At 37.3% G+C, this 18,207-nt stretch overlaps 2 protein-coding genes across 3 annotated transcripts; both read right to left on the bottom strand.

Moving 5' to 3' along the window:
* Nucleotides 1–1,289: 1,289 nt before the first annotated feature.
* On the bottom strand, nucleotides 1,290–8,995 carry zglp1 (zinc finger GATA like protein 1). 2 transcript variants are annotated; one of them, XM_057844112.1, is made up of 5 exons: nucleotides 8,879–8,995; nucleotides 5,192–6,177; nucleotides 4,999–5,096; nucleotides 2,297–2,390; nucleotides 1,290–1,859 (listed from the first exon to the last, which is right to left on the bottom strand). In XM_057844112.1, exons 2-5 carry the CDS (start codon nucleotides 6,118–6,120, stop codon nucleotides 1,745–1,747), a joined length of 1,236 nt encoding a protein of 411 aa, XP_057700095.1. In that variant the 5' UTR covers nucleotides 6,121–6,177; nucleotides 8,879–8,995; the 3' UTR covers nucleotides 1,290–1,744. The 2 variants fall into 2 exon arrangements, with proteins under 2 accessions (XP_057700095.1, XP_057700096.1); XM_057844113.1 differs by having other exon boundaries at nucleotides 8,782–8,893.
* A 1,691-nt stretch (nucleotides 8,996–10,686) lies between these two features.
* On the bottom strand, nucleotides 10,687–16,689 carry fdx2 (ferredoxin 2). The gene is made up of 5 exons (XM_057843635.1): nucleotides 16,474–16,689; nucleotides 16,126–16,177; nucleotides 15,641–15,747; nucleotides 12,519–12,606; nucleotides 10,687–12,416 (listed from the first exon to the last, which is right to left on the bottom strand). The coding sequence occupies exons 1-5, from the start codon at nucleotides 16,649–16,651 to the stop codon at nucleotides 12,260–12,262; spliced, it is 582 nt and encodes a 193-aa protein (XP_057699618.1). The 5' UTR covers nucleotides 16,652–16,689; the 3' UTR covers nucleotides 10,687–12,259.
* Nucleotides 16,690–18,207: the final 1,518 nt, after the last annotated feature.

The following is an 18,207-nucleotide window of genomic DNA, read 5'->3' as shown; positions in this document are numbered from 1 at the left end:
TGTGTCGAATTGAGTTGTGCCACGTGGGAAACTTATCTCGATAGTAGGCAAACTTCTGGCTGATGAAGTCACAGATCTGACCTAGTGTGAGTCTCTTCTTAGGGCTCTGGAGGATGGCCATGGTGATGAGAGCAATGTAAGAGTAAGGAGGCTTCACTGGTGAAGCTAGAGTATGGCCTGGGACGCCACAAATTTCAACCATGTCTCTCTGGTGGTCCTGTACTGAGATATTTGTATCTTCCTGCTCAGCAGCAACACACATGCCCAAGTCAAGGTGTGTGTCTTTAATAGCGTAGCAATCCAAATTCATGTCACTCCTCAGTTTGCCTGGGTCCAAACAGGCTTTTGGTCCAACTCTTCCACTCCGACTGCATCTTTGACTTTTATCGTCCTCTTCTTTCTCCTCCTACTACCTAAATAGCACCACCTCAAACAAACAGCCTTTGAGGGTTCCACTACATGTGGTGCCATTATAGTGAGAAACGGCTTTAAAAAAAAATTTTTAAAGAAAATAAAAACTCATTCGCTGCCATTGCCTGCATGACTAGCAGTAATCATTGTGTATAAACTCAGCATTTTTGATGCACACAGCTAAGCGTTTGGTTCTAATAAACATATTATGTAGCTATATTTATATACCAGATTTTAAGAATGTGATTACATCCACAAATAACATCTCACTTGTTTCTCAGTCTCTGAGTGACAGCATTTTTTAATCTTTCATAAATTTAGGTTTAGTATTTAGATTTACAGATGTGTAAGATAAAACCATCTATTATATGTTCATGAAGTCGTATTTGAGCTGTAACTGTTTATATTTGATGTTACAAAATGAACACAGCAGCCAATATGTTCATGATGTGTATGATACATTTCAAAAATTTTTTTTTTTTTTTTTTTTTAACAGGCCTACTTTTATGTTCTTGGCTTATCCAGCTCATTTCCTTTAGCAGCCCCACTCAGTGGATGTTTTGGCAAAGTCAAAAAAGAAAAGTGTCTTTAGCTGTTTGGAATTAAAGACGTCATGCGTTTCGTAAAACAATAGTTTGCATAGCATCCTTCCATGTGAGGCCACCCACTATGAAGAGAGGTGCACACCACATGTGGGCTCATGGAATGGAGAAGTGTTATTAATGCATACAACTTCCCTCCTGCTATTTTGTCTACAATCGGGTATACCAAATATATGCATCATCCTTCATCGTAGATGAATGCAATTACTGCATTAAAAATATTTGATGAATAAAAATTAGGCAACAAAACATGAATTTCACACAGACTTTTATGCAGACCAATAGCATTGTATTTTGTTCACACAAAATTCTTTTTAATTCTTTAAAACTTGCATGACAAGGAAATCAATTCCACTTCAACCAGTAAAGCCATCCTACCACCAAAACCATAATGAACCCAAATAAACAAAAATAAAAACACACTGACACACAAATTAGTAACATAATTGCAACAAACATCTTTTCAAACACAGCTTAGTTCAGCTGATGCGCGAGGAGAGGTTTGGAAAATGAATGAAAAATTCCAATGGACCCATACTGAACTGTGTATGTCAGCATCACATTTTCAAAGAACTCAAACCTCCTTTTGAACAGCCACAACAAGCATTTAAACTTAACTTTTTCTCATTGTGTTATCTTCCCTATACAAATAATTTAAGAGGCATCTAAAACCCTGATTTGCCTTACAGCAACTCTGTCATATCCTTTGTGTGGGGATAAAAGTGCAACTTCTAGACTATGTGTTTCAGCCTCACATTTCCACACTTGAGGCAGAATGAGGTAGAGTTGTATTCTTTTCTCGGGATATTCCAGCAGTTAGTACAGCGCACCCTGTACTTTTTGTACCTTTAAAAAGACAATAGAAACAAACAAAGCTTAAAATAATAATTTGCACGATTCATTTGAAAAAAATCTTTTAACCAATGGAAGTAAAAATAAACAACACATAAGTGTCCACCACATTCAAACTTGTGAAATAGAGAAACCACACCTGTCTCCATTTAAAGTACAGTATATGCTTGTTCAACCATGCATTTTTGCTTCCCCTTACCAAAATATTTTGTGTCAGGGCCTTCAAGGCTTTGTGGGCCTACTTGCTTTCAGAAAAACTCTAAATTTAAAACTTCTTTAAGCACTGCATAAACCAAGTTGATTAAAGAAAAAGTGATTTGTGTCATCGTTTTATCATGTATTTAACACTTAGAACTTGAGATGGATTTGTAGACACATCTACTATGAAGTGTATAACAAAAAAGAACAATACATTCATAAGCATTCAATACCTTATCCCACAAGCATTGCAGAGAGGGGTTCCATCCTCTGCATCTCTCCACATCGGGGTCTTTCTGGTGCAGCACGATGCACACATTTTTGCCTCTGATAAGAAGATTAACATGTATTAGTTCAGTAGTTCCCAACTAAGCATAGTGTGCTTAGAGAGATGTCACTTTAATTTCTCTAGCTGTATTACCAGTAATTAAAAATATATTGTTCATCCATCTAAACTAGAGATCAGTAGTGACATGCAGGGTGGGAGGTGAGAAGGCAGGGCCACCTTTAAATACGGTAGCTGTTACAATTTGTGTTCGATTTCTAGTCCTAGATTTTAAAGAGTCAATTTTGGTGTAAAGTGAATTTATAGGAATACAGCATATTCCTTTTTTTCCCTAGTGTGTACCATTAGATTTATCTCCTACAAGTTAACTGCTTTGGCTCAAAGCAGTGGTTGACTTTGCAGTCAAATGTATCCCTGATGGTACAGTATAATTATGAACCATGGTATGACACAAAACATTCTAGAACATGGTGTATAGAAGGTTTGCGTCCGATTGTTTCTAAAGATCTTTGTGCAGCAGCGCCTCCCAGCGGGGAAAAACATGCAAAAATAACAACAAAATGTGTAAAAACATTTTCTTCCTCAAATCCTGTGTTTTCCACATTGTAAAGTACTAGGACCTACACAACGCCTGGCTGTTTTATGTTTTCAGTTTCAAAGACAACAGGCCTTGATCAATAAACTTTCTAGTCAACAGGACAGCCAACTTTGCTTTAGTTCCAGTGACGATGATAGACATCCAACCACGTGGCTAAGTTCATCCTTTTGCTTTGAATTGAAATTATTTTTGCCTGGACATGTCCACTTTTGACGTCCTGTCTGTGGCATCCGGCCAGGTTTTATAAATTTGTGAAGATGTCCAGTTTTTATTATTTTTCACAGGACCAATTAGCGCGTGTTGAAATTGACACTTTGCGCAGAATACTACAGTAGTGTGCTGCCTGTGACATATTCCCAGAGAACCTGCCCAGCTGTTGAGTTTCTTTACAATCAATACGTATATAATCAAATGCTCATGTACTCAAAAGAGTAATCAAGTCGAAAATACCTTTGTTCTACTTTGAATACAAATTTGCACATGCGTGCGCAGTCAAGACTGGCTTTATCATGGCGTTATCTGTCAATTCTCATTCACAAACAAACCTTTGTCAGAACAGGGGCTCACAGGCTACAGGTACACTTGCTCAACTTTTTTGCAACTGTTGACTTCTATCGGAGCTTTGTATTGGCGTGATCTGCAAAATCCCATTTGATTTTGCATCACTGCGCTGCCGATGAATGTAAACTTTAATAGCAATGTTTGATTTGTCTACCGGTGCTCACTAATAGGGTGGCGATCAGCGAGATAAGCAGCGCTAAGCATTACGGGAAATGTAGTTTTGAACTGCTGTGTTTGGAAACATGCAGGTTTAATAGTTTGTCAGTTTATTTCGGTTATTGTTTGCGTGCAATCTAGAACATTGAATGAGAACAATTGAGTGGCAATAATTTGTCAACGACATTGTCGTGATAGTAATTTATAAAAATGTTTAGTTGGCACATAGCCGACTGTGTGTGTGTATTGACTAAACAACATTTCCATGGGTGCATTATATTATTTTTTATCAATATATTTTTTTTTTTTGGTTGCATTTTTATTGTTTGATCATTTTCAGGAAGAATAAAGCCTATTAAGTAAACTCTGAGAATTTAAATTGTTCTTTGGTTATATACTATATGGCAATATATATATACCGTATTGTATATATAAAACTGAATTTTTCTATCCAGACGGAGGAGGCACACTTTAAATATATTAAATTGATATAGGCACCTTCGAGTGAACTTCGAGTAAAATTCAAGTATCTCGAGGCCGGGCCGAATGTCCTTTTTTTTTGGAAATCAAAATATGGTCACGCTAGTGTATATGCATTTCTATCTAGTTTTATTAGACTGAAATTTGACAGTTGAGCATTGTTTTAGTGCATTGAATGGGCATACGCACAGTATTTCTTATGAGATGGTATAGCTGCTGCATTTTTGGGAGGCGGGGGGTTTCAAAATTTGGCAGGGTTGTTGCAACATTTTCCTGTGACATGTCAACTTTCCCATGATATTTATTTTTGTTCTAGACCAGGGGTGGGCAAATCGGTCCTCAAAGGCCGCAGTGGGTCCTGGTCTTTGTTCCAGCTGATTCAGCACAGATAGTTTAACCAATGAGGTTTCAGCGGAAACAAGAAGCAACTGATTCCACTTGTAAAAACCAGATTGATGAAATGCTGTCATCATGATGGGTTTGAACCAAAACCTGCTCCCACTGCAGCCCTTTGTGGAATAGTTTGCCTATCCCTGGTCTAGACGCTAGAGCAGGGTTCACTAAATCCGGACCTCGGTGCCACTTTTCCTGTCGTGTTTTCCATGTCTCCCTCCTCCAACACACCTGAATCAAAATAATCAGGATCATTATCGGGCTTTTGGAGAGGTTGCTGATGACAATCATTTCATTCAGGTGTGTTAGGGGAGAGAGACGTGGAAAACACGACAGGAAAAGTGGCACCGAGGTCCGGATTTAGTGAACCCTGCGCTAGAGGGTCTTCATATTACTGGACCATAATGTTGTAAAAATGACAGTGGTTGAACTTGTGCACAATAGGTACAAAGTTTACACACTTCGAGTAGCAGTTTCAATATCCTCGTCAGAGCTGCCGGTCATTTGTGACCCCCTCCTTCTCGTTCTCCGTTTCCGCACACTCTTGCAGAGTTCCTTACTGTGGTAGAAACGGACAAATTGCGATGCATAGTTGTAAATGATCACAATGTACACCAGTAAGCATCCTCCAAATGCACCCTGGCGTTTCCGCACCTGTACTTGGATGTTATGAGGAGTCGACACTCTTCCCTGTTGTCATCCAGTTCTACATTTATCCGGAATGTCACTCCCTGGAAGTTTGGGTCTTTGATATCGGCACTGCGGCAAGGATTGGGTTGCTTTCTAGGTTTTTTGCTTCTCCACAAGGGCCGCGGATTTTTATTTTCCTCATTTGACTTCAACTCTGAGGTCACTGTGGCTGCAGAAGAGTGCTCCCAAACAGCAACATTTGGGCCATGTGGCATGGATGAGACAATGTCATTTGGTTTAGAAGGAGAGCGACATTCCAAAATGTTTGAATTTTGGTCGAGGCAGAGTGATCGCTCCAAACCCATTAACTTATCAGGGAATGCGTTAGCCATGTGTGCTGAAACATGGGCATTAGAATGGTGATGTTTAGCCAAGAAGCTGTCATGACACACCTTCAAACTGTCAACACTCATGGCTAGCTCCGTTTCCGAAAGCAGAGGTGAGTGTGCTGCTTTTTCTGGCATGATGGCATCTTTGTCAGCAATCTGTGATGAAGACGTGAAGTCTTTCTTACAACTCTTAAGTTTAGACCCAAAGCCATCCTCATGCTTGTCAACCTCAATGCAAACAGAGATCCCTGCAGCAGGCGGCGATCTTAAAGTGCATTCAATACAGCCACCATTTTCAAGTACTGATCTTGTGTCTGGTTCCTGTTGTTCGACATGCATAAGCTTCTCACACTGCATATTGATCAAACTCAATGCTTTCGAAGAGCTGTTGTCTCCAAGAGGGGACTTTGCTAAAGTTTCCACCTCCATGCAATTTTGAACCCTTTTTGTATGACTGTCTTTACACAAGTAAGACAGCGATGTGGTTTCCAGTAGGCCGCTTTGCAAAGAGGCCTCAAGCTTAAACCTCTTGGAAAAGGTACCCAAGTGCAGATTCTGAGCCATCTTGTCCTGCTGCCCCCTAGAAGCAGGCCCCCTGTGACCTTTGATCTCTGTTCATATCTGCATTTGAACATAAACAGTTTAGAAGATTAAACCTTAAATATGCTGGATGACAATCTCTGAAGAAATTGAAACTGAGCAAACTGTGTCAAAAGGCCTTTTTACACTGCCATTAACAAAGTCATTCTTATTACATGTCGCGATAAGGCATTCCCTCCGCGACGCACCCAAAAACAGAAAAGATATTGAAGAGTGGCTTCAAAAAGAAGGTCCAATAGTAGTGCAGTAGTCAGCACTTACAGAGTACCTTCTGAGTACCAACTATAACCTCAAGGGAATAAAAGCCTACCTGTTACTGGTTTGGTTCAATGCCAGCACTTCCAGCTACGCTGCTGGCCAAAAGTATTGGCACCCCTGCAATTCTGTCTAATACTGTAATGCTCAATTTCTCCCAGAAAATAATTGCAATTACAAATGCTTTGGTAGTAAAAAAAAAAAAAAAAAACCCAAAAGAGAATGAAAAAAATAATCATTATCATTTTACACAAAACTCCAAAAATGGGCCAGACAAAAGCATTGGCACCCTTTGAAAAATCATGTGATGCTTCTCCAATTTGTGGAACCAACAGCACCTGTTACTTACCTGTGGCACATAACAGGCGGTGGCAATAACTAAATCACACTTGCAGCCAGTTAGAATGGATTAAAGTTGACTCAACCTCTGTCCTGTGTCCTTGTGTGTACCACATTGCGCATGGAGAAAAGAGAGAAGACCAAAGAACTGAGGACTTGAGAAGCAAAATAAATTTGATTGATTGATCCAAACAAGTTCAAGCTGTCCTGTAGTCCGACAGTACAACAGTGTCAATCCGTACTATCAGTCTTCGTCTGAATGAAAAGGGACTCTTTGGTAGGATACCTAGGAAGACCCCACTTCTGACCCAGATACATAAAGCCAGGCTGGAGTTTGCCAAAACTTACCCTAGAAAGCCAAAAAACGTTTTGGAAGAATGTTGTAAATCAGATGGGACAAAAGTAGAACTTTTTGGGAAAAGGCATCGACATAGTTGCCAGGGGGAAAAAATGAGGCCTTTAAAGAAAAGAACACTGTCCCCACAGTCAAACATGGCGGAGGTTCCCTGATGTTTTGGGGTTGCTTTGTTGCCTCTAGCACTGGACTGCTTGACCGTGTGCATGACATTATGAAGTCTGAAGACTACCAACAAAATTTGCAACATAATGTAGGGCTCAGTGTGAAAAAGCTGGGTCTCCCTCAGAGGTCATGGTTCTTCCAGCAGGACAATGACTAAAAAGCACTAGAAAATGGTTTGAGAGAAAGCACTGGAGACACTGGACAAAGAGTCCAGACCTGAATCCCATAGAACACATGTGAAGAGATCTGAAAATAGCAGTTTGGAGAAGGCACCCTTCAAATCTCAGAGACCTGAAGCAGTTGGCCAAAGAAGAATGGTCTAAAATTCCAGCAGAGCATTGTAAGAAACTCATTGATGGATAGCGGAAGCAGTTGTCCAGGTTATTTCATCTAAAGGTTGTGCTACCAAGTATTAGGCTGAGGGGGACAATGCTTTGTCCGGCCCATTTTTGGAGTTTTGTGTAAAATGATAATGATTTTAATTTTTATTTCCCATTCTATTTGGGTTTTTTTTTATTGCAAGCAAAATAAATGAAGATACTACTACCAAAGCATTTGTAATTGCAATCATTTTATGGGAGAAATTGAGCATTATCTGACAGAATTGCAGGGGTGCCAATACTTTTGGCCAGCACTGTACGGGCAAACTTGCACTGAACATTATCGCCAGTGGTGAACCGAACGACAAAACCAAGCGCTGTGTGAAATGGCCTTTTGAGCATGCAATTCAATGGGTGCCCCGATTAACCATCAGCTAAATAATCAACTTGAATATACTGTATAAAAAACGTACCTCAATACAGTGCCTATTTCCCTCTCCATGATGTAAAAAACAAGGCATTTGTAACATTTAGTGAACATAGCAGAGAAGGTGATTCTGTATAATGGGGAGTCTACAGGCCAGTCCTTTAATGGGGACATGCTCACAAATCATGACCCGTGATTTTCATTAAAATTAGGGATTTTAAAAAATCGTGTGAGATTAAAAAGACATCCCAGGTAAAATCTTGACTGTCAATGTTTCCTACTAAACAATTTAACTTGAACTGTCGATATCGTTAAATACACATTCGCACTGATGGAGTCTCTTGAATTCTGTTATAGAGCTAAAGTGCTAACATGCTAATTTACGATAGAGATTAACAACAGCACCAGTGATCAATTTAATTTTCCTCGTTTGACCAGTTCAAGTCACGTTAAGAAAAGACACTTTTGAGGAAATACTTGAATTTAAGTTAAAACCCATTAACGTTATCTTGAGAAAGTTCTCAAGCCACGCTGAATCGAGTAATTTTTTTGGAATTTAACTCCACGATTCGAAAAATGATCACATATTTCAACGTATTCTAAACAACGTGTAGTGGTCATGGAGCGGATTTATCAAGTTTAGTTCGAACAATACTGCTAAATATATTGAAGTCGGGCTTTCACACCGTATGATGAGAATTTTTCCATGCACCATACTTTAGAATGATCACAAATTCCTCGTGAGGATAGGAGTGTTTACTTGCCTCTAATTGAGCAGTATTACAGTACAATATAACGTCATCGTTATTTGGCCACATAGTAATCAAGATATAAATGAACAAAAACTTAGGTCTTGTTTACCTTCAAGAATTCAAGTGATTTTGGAAGTAGATGTGGTGAATGGGCTGCCATCAAACGAGTGCGCCAGACAGGTGGTGCTGCTTAGCCTGATTGGTAGCACCTGAAGTCGACCTGTTGATTCCGTGAATATTCAATATACATACATACATATATATATATATATAATTTAAAAACTACATATATATATATATATATATATATATATATATATATATATATATATATATATATATATGTATTAAAAAATATATATATATACATATATATAAAAACAAAATCACTCATAACTACAAAGTCTTCGATTTATTTATTCTTAAAAGTAATTCTCTTTGTGAGCAGGAAGCTACAAAATGTCCAATAACTTACTGTCTGCCAACGAAAGGCGTCCAATTCTTTTCAAGTGGAATGACTATGCATTAAATACTCATCTTTCAGTGCCATTGACGGCACTAGACGTCCAATCTATTTTGACTGAGAAAGGTCGACAGCAATCACTGCTGCCAACCCATCCTCGTCAAAATGGATTGGACGTCTACTGCAGTCAATGGCAGCCAGAGTTAATGGAGTGATTGAGGGACCTTTTCAACACACACTTACAACCCTTAATGAGGACAAGGGCTCCATACAATGGATGAATGATAATTGACAAAATATTGGGAGAAATTACATAATTTTGCTGGCTTTTCCAGGAAAATTGTTAAAAAGACCAAATTGCATTCCTAGGATAATGAGGACTCAGTTTGGCTATCCCTTGCTCAAACTAGTCTGTTAGACAGAATTACCAAATACCATAACTAGCAATTAATTAGGAGTGCACGATATCCATTTTTTGAAACCGATACCGATATTAATAACTTCCTGCTCCTCAAGGCCGATACCGATACGATAACCGATAATATTTATAAAATTTTCAAATGTATATTTACCTGAGTTTTGAACACCTGCAGGTTAAAAATACTAGTGGTGGATTCAGCATAGATTTGCCTTGACCTAACCAGAATTTTCATGATGACATGAACATTATTATAATGAACAAAACTAGGACAAGAACAGTTTTGACTTCAAATAAAGTGCCCATATTTACTTTTTTCAAATAAATATATTTTGAGTCAATCACAATCAATTAGTCGATATCATTGACGATGTGTTCCCCTGAACAATGAGCAGTGAACTAAAACATAAACCCAACAGGTATTGCGCTTTGTCAGCAGATAAAACATTTGGTGCAACAGGAGAGGAGACTTTTGTGGTCTTGGTCCATGAAACAACTTTCTTAACCTGGCAATTATAGGACAGCAAGCCTATCAATAACCAAAAGGCCTCTCAAGAACTTGTAAACACAACACTGTAACATTTGCTCATTGCCACAAGGTTTATCACTCAGTGATGGAAAAATACGGCCTCTAGAATAGTAACAAAAGTTTGCATGCTCGCAAAACAGGAGTGGAAACAAATGCACACATCCCAATCCACCGACACCGTGCCAAAAAATCATATATTATCGGGCCAATAAATAATGTTATCGGATTTATTGGGATGACGTCATAATTCCTAAAATCGGTCCGATAATTATTGTGCACCTCTACAATTAATGACACAACTGGAACAATAACTGAAGAAATAATTAGCACAGCACATGAATTTTTATTGTCATTTACATCTGCAGCACTGCAATGCATGCTAGGAGGCATGTTGGACGACAACAGTGTTGACAGCAGAGGTTGACTGTCTCCCCGAAGGAGGCAGTGATGGCCAAATGAAGCTTCTTAAATCAATGAAGCCTTGCAGCTAATTGGTTCAAAGCTTCATGGAGATTCATTTGGTCTTATGACAGTCGTATGATGACGCTGTTACCGGTAAATATCTTTTGGTGGAAATATCCCGTAATACAGTGGGTACAGCTGCGGCTTATAGTCCGGTGCGGCGGCTTATAGTCAGGTGCCCCTTATAGTGCGAAAATTAAGGTACTTTGACATTGTGTATCAATAAGTACTGTAATATTACGACTACTACTTTGGTTACAGATTTAGAACAATTTATCTTGCACTGTGAAGTGGTAGAAAACAAGAATGTGGTTTTAAAATAGTACTTTATTGCACAAATTTAAACACATGATAAGTGCCATACATTAGTGACTCAAATGTGTGGTTGGACAAGTACAGTAGACTAAAGAAATATGTTCAAAGTTGGTCTGCCACAACCCTGGCAGACTTTCCTTAGAAAGATACACACATTTACACAGAACATTTGAAATGTTAATTAGGATTTTATACAAGGATTTTAACATAAGAACCGCCATATGCCCCACTGACAAAGAATCAAAGCAAAATGGCGTATGTATGAACTTTCTTGACGAGCATGGTGTACGACCTGAAATGACATTATTTCGCAACTTGTGCATAAAAGGCTGTAACAAGGAATGTCCAATGCAGCAGTGTACAGTTATATAAAATGAGTATTGACAAACACACCAGGGTTGGAGGGAAAGTTGTGAACGAGAAAAAGGCATATATGAAAACATTTGTACTTTAATCCTTTTTATTTTTAAAGTGTAGAACGAGTCGCATTTAGAAAAAAAAATGCTAAATTTAAGTAATAATTTTCTGAAATTCTTGCTCTTTACGTACAACTTTGAACACTTGTGAAATTCTAGTTTTTAGAAAATTAACACCATCAGTACAAACACTTGAATGTGGTTGTGTTCACTTTTGATTTTATTCAAACATCTATTTCAAAGTGCTTTTGTCAAATATCATTACCTGATGGAGGGAAGATCTCTACTAGTATGGTTGTTCTAGATTGTTGCATTTCTTTGCGTTTCTGAATTTGGACATTTACTGGTTAAAATTACAAATGTTTTCCTATATTGAAGATGTACCCCTAAATTCTGATTTCACAACTTTAATGACTTCATTCTCATAGGTGTTTTCCTTAATAATTGTACTACTGTATTTCCCTTGTCAATGTTGCCTTAATACTCCTTCGTAAATGTGAACTTTGTTTCTTTAAAATGTCTCCAAGCTTGAATATTTTTTTGGGAAACAAAGAACCTTTAATAAGACATATATATTTTTTATTATATTTGTATTTTATAAATATATATTTAGTAAGACACACCCTCAACGCTGGCCTGAGGACATTCCACACAGAGTTATGGACATGATATGTTCCAGAAAGTAACCATTGATTTCACTGAATTCTGAGGAGGTCTGCAGGCCCACGTCAGTAATCTGTTATTTGGGCAGTAAAGCTCTTCAAGGCCGTCGCTACGGAGTTCCCAAGCCGTAGAGTTCTTCAAAATTAACCCACTACCTTCTTTTCATAGCTTCCTGGTTGCTGGGCCACCCCCCTCAATCCCACCTTCATTTGAAGTACGTATTCTCAATGAGGTTTAGGAACATGTCCGTCCACGTAGAAGTTCCTCGTGACTTTAGGTAAAGTCACCTCCATCCCCTCCAGTTCTTGGGTCAAGATAATCTGGCACCCTAGTCGGGAGTTCTCCTGCAGCATGGGCGCCATGTCCAGCATGTCATCCTCCCTGTAGCATTGGTAGGTTACTTGTAATTCTTTTGCCTACATCTCAAACATTTGCCACTATTGAATGAAATGTTGCAGAAATACAATTAAAAGTGACTCCTACCTCTCAAGGGGCTCAGGAAGTTTGTCAAAATAATCTCTGTTTACATACACATGACATGTTGAACAGGCTAACGAAGCCTCACACGCCCCTGAATGGAAAATTTAAAAGCAATTAGTATATTAACTTCAATGCAATGATCCCAGTATTGGGTAAATTTACAGAATTTAATGGGAGCCAATCCATTTGCTAATTGGGAATTTTCAGACTTTTTCATAGACAAAAATTACACAGCCAACGTTTTTTACAGGCTGAAAGCCGATCAAGTTGCCTCTCAGGTTGCTACAGGCTGAAGGTCTGTCAAGGTACCACTCATGTTGTTGTAACTCTTGTGGACACAAATTTTGAAGTCCTACTCCTCCATTATGTGTGAACCGATCACCTTGATAGCTACGTAGTATGGGAGAGTATCTATCGATCCAGATTAACTAATTGTGGAATTATAGTTAAGAGCTATCCAGTAGAGGGCAGCCTTCTGTAGGTTGGGAATTTTACAGTAGAGGGCATGTGTGGACAGCACATGAATTTATTATTGTCTGGGTTGCCTGTAAATTATGAGTTAGCCAGTAGAAGACAGCACACATGCTTGTTTTGGTTGAGTTTCTGTTGCATTATACAGGGTGATTCAAAAAGAATGTTCCAAAACTAGTGCGGTACTTTAAAAAAAACAACAAAAAATAATTAATAACTAGCTGGACATAAGTATTGTATATAACTTCAAGTTGTTATTTATTTTATGCTTTACAACTACTCAATGTGACTACCACCAGCGGCAGACAACATCAACCCGATATGAAAATTCCTCCCAAACGCGCTTCAGGATATCCTCATCCACTGTGTTGATTGCAGCTGTTATTCGATCTTTCAAGTCAAGAGCGTAAATAAACAAGTGATTTTCCGACAAAGACTAATTGAAATTGTCCCCCAGTTAAAAAAAGGATAGTTCCTGTATCAAATGACCGCTAATTCAGTCTATTTCAATGATTTCAAAACGAATAAATGCACGATGACTTTGACACATTCTTTTTGAATCACCCTGTATTTTAGTATTTTTTTTAACTACCATCATTTTTTAACTACCATTTTTTCTGTATGATTTAGGCTATGTCCAGACCTAGCAGGGTTTAAAAAAAAAACAACAACTGATGATCATAAACATTCCGGGGGGGATTTACATCTACACCAAAGCGTTTGTAGAGAGCGAAAAAAACATCCACAGCATTCATTCATTTTTAGGTACGTTCATAACAATTCGCAAAAAAAAAAAAATGTCCCTAATCTCTTCCTTCGCATGTCTTCCTCAATTTGGAGGAATGCAATAGTTTGTATATAAATGGAAGCAAAAAGCACCTGTTTAAAAACTGAATCCAAACCCACTGCAAAGGTATCCATGTTGACTGCAAATGTAAACATTGGTCTTATATTTGACGTAGGAACAAAGTTTGTCGCAGACAGTGATGTTTCAACAGTTAAATCTTAGGTTATCAGTCTCCATATGATGGCGCTTCAAATTAGAGCTGTCCCGACTAGTCGACATAGTCGACGTCATCGATGACGTAAATCCGTCGACGAGCACAACATCCCGTCGACGGTTAATGAAGGGTTAAAAATATATATATATATATGCGTGGAAAGTTCAGAATGTCGGATGCTCTGTATGCAAGCGTGGAAAGCGGCACAAAGCCAAAAAAAAAAGCGCACCAGTGTCCAAAACATTGACTTATTTCAAAGAAACAACGGAGGGTACACTCTTCTGTCCTGTCTCTTCAATGCCAAGCTTGGCTGCACGTCGGCCGTGAATAAACACCTCAAGCGCCGTCACCGTTTGTAATTTTTTTTTTCATGTTTTGTACACCAGAGGGTGCTGTCGCCTTACTGAATAATAATGTTTCATTGACAATGGGCCTATAAGTGCTATTAGTATTGTCCTTAATGCTAACTGAAAGGTTTATTTCATGTTATGGTTTATTTTATGGTAAAGAAAATTATATAAGGTTAAAAGGTCATAAATATATACAGTATATACAGTGATTGCACTTAAGGGACAGATTGTCAATGATAAGGTAATAAATTAAGGTAAAGGCAATTCATTGATATATAAATAAGGTTTAAAAGGAAAAAGTTGAAAAGTTTTTGTTCATTTCTAATTGTGTTGTTTTATTTGTGTGCACCATAGCTCTTACGGTGTGATTACATCAAGGATGGAATAAAAGTTGTAAATCATCAGTTTAAGAGACCACCTTTTCAATCGGGATGCTACACTAGTTAATTCTGTCAGCATTTGAACTCATTGTTTATTTGTGATTTATTATTATTTATGTGTTTATTTGCACTTTAATAAATAATTTAAGTGTTCCGATATGTTTTTTGTGAATTGATAAGCGTCAACAAAAATTTCATTGCTAAATTAGTAAACAAAAACAAACATTTTTTTTTTTTTTTTTAATTATTAGATTAGTCGACTAATCGTAAAAATAGTCGGCTGACTAATCGGGAGAAAATTAGTCGTTTGGGACAGCCCTACTTCAAATGCAGAATTCGCACATCTTTACTTTGGTCAGAGTTTTGAAGAACCCTCTTCATCAATGCCGAAAATGTGCATGTGGCTAATAGGCCAAACCGTAGCAAAACTTCCTTTTTCCCTGCTACATGTACACATGGCCTTAGTTACATACATACAATCGGCATTTTTCATATTGTTATTATTATTTTTTTTTTAACAGTTCTTTATACATATAAATATATTTATCTTTCTAAATTGTTACCATTTTCATCTTATCATGGAGAACTTTAGCTGGAATGCAGTACAGCATGTCTAATTGTCCCTATTGTTGGTCTCCTGTGTCTGCAGTTTGCATTGCACAAAAAAAAAAAATCTTGATTTGAAAACAGTACTACAACTTACAGGGGAAAAAAACAGATTTGGATTCAGCACCCTGAAATAACATACGTCACACGTGTTTGAATTGCAACCATTTTTCTAATATTTTAAATCTTAATCTAGTTCTTGCATTGGAGCTATGCATTCAGACAATGTTGAGTGGGGAAAAAATTGTGTAGCAACTTTGTGGACTGTGGACACCCTACTCATAACGTAAGAAGGCAGTTGAGAAGTATGAAAGTACCTTCAAGCTCAATTCCATTCTTGTGAGCCAAGTACAAAATATTGTCTCCCACTTTGGCTTTAACTGGGATCCTCTGGCCTGACCGGTCTACATACACCACATTGACTCTGAAAGGCAATTAACACAGGTCAAAGAAATCTATAATTAAAAGGAGGTATGATTTTTTTTCCCACGGAGAAGAACTTAATTTCAGATTTTATATAGAGAAAAACACGACTGTTTTCATAATGAACAAATTGAGTGACGTAATGTTTCAGTGAGCACCATGCTTTTTGGAAATGAGCATTTTCCTTACAGAAACTATGTGCTATATGTATAAATATAGGTTAGTTAGACCTTTAAAAAGTAGCTCGTGAGAAAAAAATGTCAGAACTCCCGTTTTAAACATTTGTAATTGAAAAAACAAAAAACAAAATAACCCCACTTCCGGTATCACTCTATTCCAGCTGACGTCTCCTTTCAAAATAAAATCCATGCAGACTTACACTTGGTCCTGGTTCTCTTCGTCAGTGCTACTTTCCTCACTTGGGTCCGAACCTGAACACAACAATACAATGCTAGTAAGCACTTCGTGCCCTCAGAGGATGACTAATAAAATACATCATGAGAAAAAACGGTTACTTTTTGAAAAAGGTTTCACAATGCCTTGCGAGTCAGGTTACACAAGCGTTGCTCAGCGAATACTTGTTTAAGTGCTAACATTAATACCGTATGAACATTGTTAGCCTCAGAGCAACTGCTAGCAAACACGTCAAATCATCTTATTGTCATCGCCATAAAGTGAGATACGTTAAAATACAAACAAGAAGGAATTGTCAAAGCGAAGCACTCACCTATACTCGTCTGCAAGTATCTATTGATGGTACGAAAGCTGTCCACGGAGTCCTTCCGCCGTAAATGAGACGCGTACGTCTTCAGCCTGGACAAGGGACATAAAATACAGTCTGGTAAAACTCGCGAAAGCCTGAAAGTCAGCCCCATGCTCGAGCGTACTGCCACGGAGGCCGCCATGATTGTGTTTTGATCACGTGTTCGCCGTCATCCAATTGGAAAAGAGCTCCCTCAGAATGTTGGTTTGACAACAGATGTCGCTGCTGCTTTACACTGTAGTTTAGCAGTCCGCGCAAATAGAAACTGAGCAGTTATCAGTCAATTTAAAACAAACAAAATAAATAGTTGCCAATATTTTCGTGGCTGATCGTATATCACAATAGCTCAACAATAAAAGAAAGAGAAATATTAGAAATATCTTTTGGTAGTTTTAGTGTATCCATGAGCGGATTTTAAGGGGGTGGCCGAATAGTGTCATTGCATGTAATTGACTTTCCTATACATATATATAAAAGTTTCAAAGCAATAAAACTGCAACATAAATGAATGAAATGAACAAAAAACATATTTTTATAATGGGTCAAAAAAAATTTTCGAGCACCTTAGACAGTGACAATTATTTGCTTTTGCATATAATTTAAAATATATATGTATATATATGTATTAGAGAAAAAATATTTTAAAAAACATTTTTTTCCTTTGATTGAAAATATATATATTTTTTGATTAAAGCAACTTTTTTGGGGAATGAATGATTTAGACACAAATGTCCTAATCATAATATGGCCCAAACACAAAAATGGATTGCTTCAATCAAAGAACATTTTTTTCAATGAAAAACTAAGTGTTCAAATGCAAATTTTTCAATCTCAAATATTTTTTCAAGAACAAAAACTTTTTTCTATGATTGAATTTTTTTTTAATTGAAGTGTTTTTTTTTGTTTTTTTTTGAAAATCTATATTTTTTAACGTATTTTTGATTGAATTACTTCAATCAAAAAATGCTTCAATAAAAAAACTTGACTTCAATCAAAAATAAATAAATATTAAAAAAGAAAAATAGCTTTCACATGCATTTTTTTTTTTAGTTTTTTGAGTTTCAAATTTATTTTTGCATTCAAAAACTTTTTTTTTTTTATCACTGTTTTACTCCTCCATACTCTGCCCCGTTTTTTTTTTTTTTTTAAAGGGATCCACGGATCCAGACTTGTAGTTCTTAAAAGATAAACATTATAATGGGTTAATATAATTTAATATTGAAACATGACATTTATTGTAATGTAAAGGATCCTGTTTTAAGTTTGATATCCATCTCATTATGTGAAATACTGTAAACCATGTGAAAATGTGAGACAATTTTACTAAAATATTAACACATGCGCCTAAAGTAGGAGTGAGAACCACTGGGTACCTCGTGATACGATAAGATTTGTGTTGGAGGCTCACAATAATGATTTGCACAGTACAGCGATACAACAATTAACGATACATGGGTCAGGAAATCAATCTACAATATTTTACGATACAACTATTACAGAGAAAAAATCAAAACGAGCTGTTTGAAAATGGGGAAAAAGGATTTTTGTATTGTTTCTTTCAATTTTGCGGACAATGTGTCAAAAACTTGTCTTCCTGAAAATATTTTAGTGTTACAATTCTGTAACTAAATACAGAAACACTATATTAGTCTGTTTTGTTCTAAAGTAAGCCTAAAGCTAACATGACTTTGGAGCCTT

The sequence above is a fragment of the Corythoichthys intestinalis genome, chromosome 8 (genome assembly GCF_030265065.1).
Source record: "Corythoichthys intestinalis isolate RoL2023-P3 chromosome 8, ASM3026506v1, whole genome shotgun sequence".
Taxonomy (NCBI): domain Eukaryota; kingdom Metazoa; phylum Chordata; class Actinopteri; order Syngnathiformes; family Syngnathidae; genus Corythoichthys; species Corythoichthys intestinalis.
This window is presented reverse-complemented; position numbering and strand designations above follow the sequence as displayed.

Bases quoted from the DNA above. Each gene is read 5' to 3' on its own strand.
- zglp1 (XM_057844112.1), bottom strand. From the start codon at position 6,120: ATGGCTCAGAATCTGCACTTGGGTACCTTTTCCAAGAGGTTTAAGCTT. The intron at 5,097-5,191 runs GTGCGGAAACGC...TTTCTACCACAG, and splicing joins CTCATAACATCCAAGTACAG to TAAGGAACTCTGCAAGAGTG. The intron at 2,391-4,998 runs GTGTGTAAACTT...TCTTCTTATCAG, and splicing joins TATTGAAACTGCTACTCGAA to AGGCAAAAATGTGTGCATCG.
- fdx2 (XM_057843635.1), bottom strand. From the start codon at position 16,651: ATGGCGGCCTCCGTGGCAGTACGCTCGAGCATGGGGCTGACTTTCAGG. The intron at 15,748-16,125 runs GTAAGTCTGCAT...ATTGCCTTTCAG, and splicing joins GAAGAGAACCAGGACCAAGT to AGTCAATGTGGTGTATGTAG. The intron at 12,607-15,640 runs GTACTTTCATAC...TTTTCCATTCAG, and splicing joins GAATGGAATTGAGCTTGAAG to GGGCGTGTGAGGCTTCGTTA.